We start from the raw sequence: 7,801 nt of genomic DNA, 5'->3' as shown, positions 1-7,801 counted from the left end.
AAGCCCCCGACGCGCCCGCTGCCTGAGCCCCGCGCCGGGGCCGGCGGCGGTGCATCGCCGTCCGCCGCGGGTGTCGCGAGCGCGCCCGGCCTCAGCCGCGCCCCGCGGGGGCGGCGGCGGCGGCGGCGCGCAGGCAGCGCGCAGGCGGCGCGGGCAGGGCCCCTGCGCCTGGCCCCGGCGGCCGCCCCGCGCCGCGGCGGATGCGCGGCCGCGCCGGCCCCGCCGATGCTGTCGCGGCCGGGCGCGGAGCGGGGCGCGGGGGCGGCGCGGCCCGCCGGCTCCCTGCCCCGCCGGCCGAGGATGTGCAGCGGCGTGGGCTGCTTCTGGGCGCTGCTCTCGGCCGGGCTCCTGGCCGCCTGCGCCTTCGCCTTCCTCTCGCCCGCCTGGCTGCTGCCGCCGGGCCGCGCCGCCGCCAGCTTCGGCTTGCTCTGGCGCTGCGCCGAGCCGCCCCGCGGCTGCTACGGCTCCGCGGCGCCCGGCCGCTTCGGCGACATCCCCTCCGGCTCCTGGCAGGTGAGCGCATCCTCCACCGCCGGGGCTGCCCCGGGCTCCGCGGCTTCCCCCCGGCATCCCCCTGTCCTGCCCCGGGCTCCCCGACATCTCCCCGACATCCCCTCCACATCCCCCTGCATCCCCCCATCCTGCTCCGGGCTCCTCAGCATCCTTCTAGCACCCTGCTACCCCCACCCTGGGCTCCCCAGCGTCCTCCCAGCATCTCACCAGCCTGCTCCGGGCTGCTGGCACACCCTGCGTCCCACCAGCATCCTCCTGTCCTGGCCCCCAGACCTGCCTCGGCTTCCCCTGCATCCCCTGGGCATCCCCCCATCCTGTCCCTGAGCATCCCTGAAATCCCCTCTGTCTTGCCCCCATCCTGCCCCTGGGCATCCCCCCATCCTGCCCTCAAGCATCCCCTGCATCCCCCCACCCTGCCCCTGGGCATCCCCTTGGTATCCTCCCATCCTGCCCTCAAGCATCCCCTGCATCCCCCCACCCTGCCCCTGAGCATCCCCTGCATCCCCCCATCCTGCCCCCGGCGTCCCCTGCATCCCCCTGTCCTGCCCCCGTGCGGCCCCGCGGCCCCGGGGTGCAGGTGCTGCCGAGCATCCCTCGGGCACCGCGTGGAAACCTCCCGGGTGCCTTCGCGCAGGTGCAGGCAGCTCAGGCTGCCCTGAACGCAGCCTCGGGGGAATCCCCCCAGACGGCCCCGCTGGGGCTGGGGGCGGCCGCAGGCTCCCGCCGGGCGGGCCGGCTCCCGGGGTCCCGCATGCAAACGCAGCAGAGCAGCCTGGGGCGAGCGGGGGGCAGGTGGCACCAGGCGCGTGCGGGGCGAGATCGGGGGAGAAACGGGACAGCTCTGGTGTTCCTAAATTGCACCGAGGTTCGCTAAACCGGAGGGCGAGGAGGGGGGGCCAAAACTACCCTCTCTGGGACACACCGATGCAGAAATCGAGCCTCGACGGGGACGCGGCTGCCTTTTCCCTGCCCACTGAGCCCTCGGGGGTGCTGCTGCCAGCCCGGCACACGCCAAGTTTCGGGAGGTCCAAGACCTCCCCCCGCTCGCGGCTCCGGTCGGCGCAGGGGCAGCCGGGTCCGGGGTCGCCGGGATGCCTCGGCTCAACAAAGAGCCCCCGCGCCGGGGGCGCGCTGAACCGCGCCGAGCACAAAGCCCGGCCTCGGCGCCCGGCCGGCCGCTTGCCCCCAGCCTTTCTTCTGCCTCCGCTTTCCTTCCCTTTTATTCTTAGCTTGTTACCGTGAGCTTGTGGCTATAATTTCGCCGCAGCTTCCCTCAGGGTTGCTACGCGGCAGAAATCCCAGGACGAGGGACAAATCCCAGAGGGTCCCGTCTGCGCCCGACACAGTGGGTGCTTAGTTGCTGGATTTCTCAGTCTGTCACGAAATCGCGCTGTTATCTCGCCCGCGAAGCGAGGTCCGTGCTGGGTTGTCTGCTTAAATGCTGCCACGCTCCTTAAAATTGCTGTTAAACACAAGTAAGCAATTTGTGCATTGCAAAGGGAAGAACCGGCTGCATAAAATCCTTCCTATTTATAAAAAAAAACATGCAAAAGTGATGTCGTTTCCAGAACTTGGCTTTTGATCAGATGTTTTTGCAAATGCAGTTCAGATAAACATGTCCAAGTAATAACAAACTTTAAAGATAAGAAAGAAGCTCAACAGTGACTCATTTAAACAAGATTCAACTACAGAGCGCCTCAGCCATCTAATATCCTTTAGAAAGACTCTAGGCACAACATAACGTAACACAAAGCCTCCGAGCCTCTCGGTCGGGCTGTGGTCAGAATGAATAATGTCGCGGTACCGAGTGGCGACAGTTGGAGGATTTTGGTCACACGCCTTTGCCACTTCCAGTAATACCCCTCCAATACTTCCTGAGCGACAGACGGTGCAATTGGCGTCAGGAGAACGGGGAAAACCGCTCTCGGCGGCGATCAGGATGCCTTCCATGGGTGCTCGACAGGGCGAAACACAATGAAATACCTCTGACAGCTTTGCCAAGCAGAGCGATGGCTTTGGCTGTCTCGCGTGAGCGGCCCTCTGCGGCCGCCGGCCTCGGCGCGCGGGCGCTGCGGGTCGAGCCAGAGAGTCTCCTTTCTGGAGAGATCGGGGAAAACGGAGCTTTCTTAGCTTTCAGACCAGATGTCCCGTCTTTCGAGCCATCTTGTGGGCAGCTCCTTCTGTAAACGAAAGCCGAGATGCTCGCGTCCGCTCGGACCGAGGGGCCTTTCATGGCAATCGCCAGCCTCGCGAGGAAATGGCGGAGGCCGGCAAGCCGGGGGAGTAGTGGGTTTGCACCGCTGGCTGTGGGGGGCTCCGCAAGCCAAAGCCGATGGGGGGGCTCAGCAGCTCTTCTGGTGGGACGCGGGTGGCACATCTGGGGGCAGGCTGACAGCCCGTCGGGGGGGGGGGGCGCCCGCCATCAGTTGTGCGTTTGCACTTGGGGGATTACGTTAATCATCCTACAAATGATGCTTTGCATCATGTCTAGAGGTTAATTAACATGCTTTGCATCTCTTAAGAGGGCCTTCTTCGCTGCTGCTTTTCTGCTTCCTTTCATCGTTGCCGCGCAGCTTTCTGCCCTCCCCAGCGCCTTGAACGTAACCCTGCCGGCCCCTTCAGCTCGGCGCCTTGCCCGGGCCGGGGCCGGCGGCTGCTCCAGGGCAGAGGACCCCGCTCCTGCGGCAGCCGGTCCGCGGGCAGGAGCACGAGGGGGCACGAGGAGCCGCCGGGGCAGGAGGCGGCCCAGCTGCGGAGGGGCTGGCGGAGGCCCTGCGCCTCCCGCGACCTTTCTGTTTTCGGTGACGCGGGCGCGCAAAACGTTTCAGACGCTGCTTCGCTTCAAATCTCTCTTCTCATTTTTTTTTTTTTTTTTTTTCCCAGAGAGCCTCCAGTTATTTTCAGGCTTTGCCCGGCGTGTGATTCGAACCAACCGCAGGGCTGCTCAGCCCGCGACGTGCAGGGCGACGGCCGGCGCGGCTCCCCGTTCCTCCGTCGCGAGCCGGTCGGCGCCGCAGCCCCGTGCCGCGGGGCCTCGCTCTACCTTTCCCCCCCGAAACGCCTCTGCCAACGCGGCCTGTCCCCGCGCCTGCCGCCCCGGCGGGGTTTGCTCCCCTTTTGGCCCTCACCCCGCCGGCTATGGCTCCGTTTCGCCTCTTTGGCCGCTGCCCTCCGTCCCCTCAGATGAAGCAGCGCCGTTAGGAAGCGCTTTCCCGCCTCTCTGCAGCAGGGGCAGCCACCGCTCCTCGCCCGTACCACCGGCCTCCTACTGACTCCCCAGTTTTTTGTTTTTTTAAAAAAAACCATCTTTTTTTTTCCCCCAAAACGGGAAGGCGAGAGCTCCCCGCCGGTGCCAGTGATTGCTGGGACCTTTTGCCCCCCCCTCAAGCGTCGCAGTCGCGGCTCGCCCGGGCGCAGCCGCGGCGCCTCGGACCGCTAAGACGCCACAGTTATTGGTGGGCGCCGTCGTCAGTCCCTCCGAGCCGGGCGCTCGCACGCAGCCTTGATGGACCCCCGTTGTTTTTTCCTGCCCGTCTATTTTCGGTTCTTGCCCGCTGGCTGCATCCTGTTTCCGGACGCGTTTCCGCTCGGGATGCGGCAGCGGGAAGGAGAGGCAGGCGCCGCGCAGCGCGCCCGAGAGGCTTTTCTAGCTGGTGGCGCTCGCTAGCTTTCCTCCATCAACTTTTTCCCCTAAGCCTCGCTGTTTTCCTTAGAAAGCCGCTGCTCGGGCTGCGAGGGGGGGGAACGACTGCAGCGCAGGCCAGGACCGCCCGGGGCCGACCTCCCCAAAAGCCACCGTAAAGCTTCGGGCCAAAGCAAGACCTAGCGGCGGCTCCGAATTCACGAGTGGGGGGAACGGGCGATTTGCGAACGAAACGCGTTAACCACCTTCGCGACGCGTTGCTTTTGCCGATGGGCTCCGTTGCCCTCCGCGGGCAGCCCCGGCATCTATGTATACATAGCGTACACCGTGTACATAGAGCCGTACGCGCACAGAAACGTACGCGCAGCCACGCCAGGAGCCCGCGGGGCATCCTCCGCCCGCCCTCGCCCCGCCAAAACCAGCCCTTCTTCAAACGTAGCGCTCCCCCGCGTCCATCCGGCCTTTTCTGCTGGCACGGCGGCCCCAAAACCACCCCCCGGGCCCTTCGCGCCGCAGCCTTTTAGCCGGGATTAGCAGCGTGAGCCGCTAATGGGCTGCTTCCAGCAGGAGCTGCGCGTTTTCAAGGGATCGGCGCTAACGTAATTAAGATGAGCCTAGATCATTAAAAATAACACGCTTTGCGCGGGAGAGGAGCGGGCCTGCTCCCCACGGCCCCTTTCTGCTGAAATACTCCTCTTGCTAAATATTGAACGGGCCCCGTCGCTTGGGCTCGGTGGATCTCAAGGGCTTAAAAAAGCCCGGAAAGGAGCAGACGCCCGTGTGCCAGGCGTGGGGGGAGTCCGCGACACTCGTCGGGGCACCATTTTTTAAATATATACACGTATATACACACACGCACATACACATATATATGAAAACACGTATATATGTATAAATATATATATATATATATATAAAATAATATAAAATCCAAGTGAGAAGGGCAGGAGCGCGGGGCCAAGCCATGCGGCTGGTGCAGCGAGGCAGCGCCGGCGCGTCCCGCGATGCTCCTGGAAAGGGACGGCGCGATGGAGCAGCGCAGGCAGCCCGGCTCCGAATTCCTCCGAACCCCCCTCCTCGTCCCCCGCCGCTCCCGCTCCCCCCGCCGCAGCCGGCGCCCAGCAGCTCACGGGGTTTGTCCCCGCGGCTGCCCAGAAGCTGGGATTAAGGAGGCGGCGGGAGGGAGGGGGGGGGAAAGGGGGAAAAAAAGCGCGTTTCTGCCCCGGGGCCGCCTCGCCGGGGGGGTGGTGGGGGCGTCGGGCTCGCTCTCGTCGCGGCTGCAGGGTGGCAACACGGGGCTGCTTCGGGGGAGAGCCGGGACGGGCGGGCGCGGGGCGACGCGCTAACGCCCGCGTGTCGTTGCAGGCGAGCGCCGTGCTGTGCGCGGGCGGCGGCGCCCTGCTGGCCCTCGGCGCCCTGCTGGCCCTCGTCGCCGTCCTGCTGCCCGCCGGAGCCTGCGAGAGGCGAGCGTGCACCCTGGCCGGCTACGTGCAGACCGCCGCAGGCAAGTGACGGGGTGGCCTCGCCGCGGGGCAGGGAGGGGGGGACGCGGTGGCGGCGGTGGCAGTGGCGTTCCCCCTGCTCCGTACGCGGTTCTCGCGCCCCGGCGGTGGCCAGCGCCCGCCCTCGCCGGTCCCGCTCGCCCTAGGGCAGCCCTGCGGGACGCCCGGGCTGCAACCCCCGTCGCCAGCCCGCCCGGGCGCTGCGCAGGACTCGGAGTGCGGTTGCACCAGCCGCCCCGAGCTGCACCCCCTGCCGCCGGGCACCCCGAGCACCCCCGGGCGGGTCCCCGGCCGCCGCTCGCGTTTCTGCCCCCCGGGAAGGGCTGCTGCACGGGCAGCCCTGGGCCCGTGCCGGGCGCGCTGAGCTCCCGACAGCACAGCCGGCTCGGCGTCGCGCTAAAACGCCCCGGTTCCCGAAGGCCGTTCTCGCGGCTTCGCTGGAAACAAGCCGTGCCAGCGGGGACGGTTATCCCGGCCGCATCGGCAAGAGATTATCCCCACCCCGGTCCTGTCCGTGGCCGGGAATAAACTCGCTTCCTCGGAGCGAGCCTCCCGGCAGGGGGGGCTCCGGCCAGCCCTCGGCACCTGCCCGGCTTCCCGCGGCGGCGGGGGGAAATCCCACTACGCGGCCGCCCGCCGCTGATCCCGGGGGAGCCGGCCGGGAAACAGATGGACGGAGCCGTTTCCCGCGGCCGGATCCGCTTAACGCCGGCCGCTCGGGCTCGTGTCCCGTTCCCGCAGCCCTGGGGCTGGGGCCCCTCCGCGCTCCCGGCTAATCCAGGCAATCGGCTTACGGACCCCTTTTAGCAGCACGGCTCGCCAGCCCGCCAAGGCTCGGCCCGGGGCAGCCGAGGAAACGCTCGCCTTTCCGGCCTGGGGAATCCCGAGCCCGCGGCACCGCGGGAAAGCGGGCACCAAGCGCGGGGCCGGCCGCCGTCCCCGGGAAGGAAACACGGCCGTGGCTGCCTGAGGGTTTCGGCAACATCGAGCAGGCCGTAAGCAAACCGTAGGCTCTAAGCGTTGCCGACAAGCCCACCTTCACTGGCTGCGTTCGCTCACGCGGATGGTTTTCTTTAAGCACCCCGGCTGCGCGTTTCTGCATCGCGCCTCTTAACGCCGGCTCCTTGCAGGCTCAGCGGGGTTTTTAGGGCAGGTGGGTTTATACGGGGGAGGCAGCAGCCCCTGGGGTTTGCTGCAGCCCGACAGGGCTCCAGCGCGCTGTTTGCGCCTTTTCGTTGCGTGACCCCAAAAAGAGACTCCAGGGCCGTAAATTCTGCTTTTAACCACGCTGCCCCTTCGGTGGCGGCCCAAAAATCGGTGCTCGCCTGCCCGTGCCCCCTGCGCGTCCTCCCTCTGCCCGCCCTGACGTTTTCCGCCCAAAAGCGGAGTTTTGCTCCCGTTTTACCATTGTGCGCAAACACGGGAGATGCCCGCGCACAGCCGGCCGGCACCTCGGAGCCGCCCCGTGAAGCGAGGGATAGCCAGGCTCAAGCTCTGCGGTTAGCACTTTTATGCATTTAGTGCTTTTCTGCTATTTTTAGAGGGCCGAGCCATGCCCTTTCCAGCTGCAGAAGGAATAAAGCCAGGAACGCCGTGCAGCTAGAGCAGAGCGCTAACTGCAGGAGCAGCCGCGCCATCGGGGCGCAGAGAGCCGGGGTGACGGCTGCCCCGCGCCCAGCACGTGCTTTCTGATACCCGGTGTCATCTGATGCCTGCGAGAGCGCCGGCTCCTTCCCGGGCGCGAGGCTTTGCCCCCGCCGCCCCCCGTTCCTGTAATCGCATTAAGCGAGGCCGAAGAGCCGCCTTCGGCCCGTCGCTGCGCAGGTGGCGAGCACTCACTTTCCCAACGCTTCTCTCGGCATGCAAGAGAAATTTCTCCCTCCCTGACACTTTAGTGCATTTATAGCATTTTTAATGTTTCAAAGGAGGCTGGGCTCTCTAACCTAAGCGCGCGGGAAGGCCGCGGCTCACGCGCCCGGCACAGCTGCCGCCGCGGTGCCGACCGGCGCCAAGAGCGGGGAGGCAACGGGCTCGTCCGCAGGCAGCTGCCATCGCTGTCGTGACGCTGTTTGGGTCTCATGCAATAACCGCGTTGCTGCTGCAGGTGGGACAATGCGATAATTGGTGCAATCCAGGCTGACGG

The 7,801-nt window shown here is 66.4% G+C and overlaps 1 protein-coding gene across 1 annotated transcript in view; it reads left to right on the top strand.

Annotated features, from left to right (window-relative positions):
* Positions 1-236: 236 nt before the first annotated feature.
* LHFPL7 (LHFPL tetraspan subfamily member 7) overlaps positions 237-7,801 on the top strand; it is a 36,273-nt gene continuing 28,708 nt past the window's right edge. Inside the window, exons 1-2 of the mRNA XM_068909792.1 lie at positions 237-513; positions 5,522-5,660. Coding sequence (XP_068765893.1) covers positions 301-513; positions 5,522-5,660 — 352 coding nt within the window. The 5' untranslated portion in view covers positions 237-300. The remainder of the gene's footprint in view (positions 514-5,521; positions 5,661-7,801) is intronic.

Source organism: Struthio camelus, chromosome 16 (genome assembly GCF_040807025.1).
Source record: "Struthio camelus isolate bStrCam1 chromosome 16, bStrCam1.hap1, whole genome shotgun sequence".
NCBI lineage: Eukaryota > Metazoa > Chordata > Aves > Struthioniformes > Struthionidae > Struthio > Struthio camelus.
This window is presented reverse-complemented; position numbering and strand designations above follow the sequence as displayed.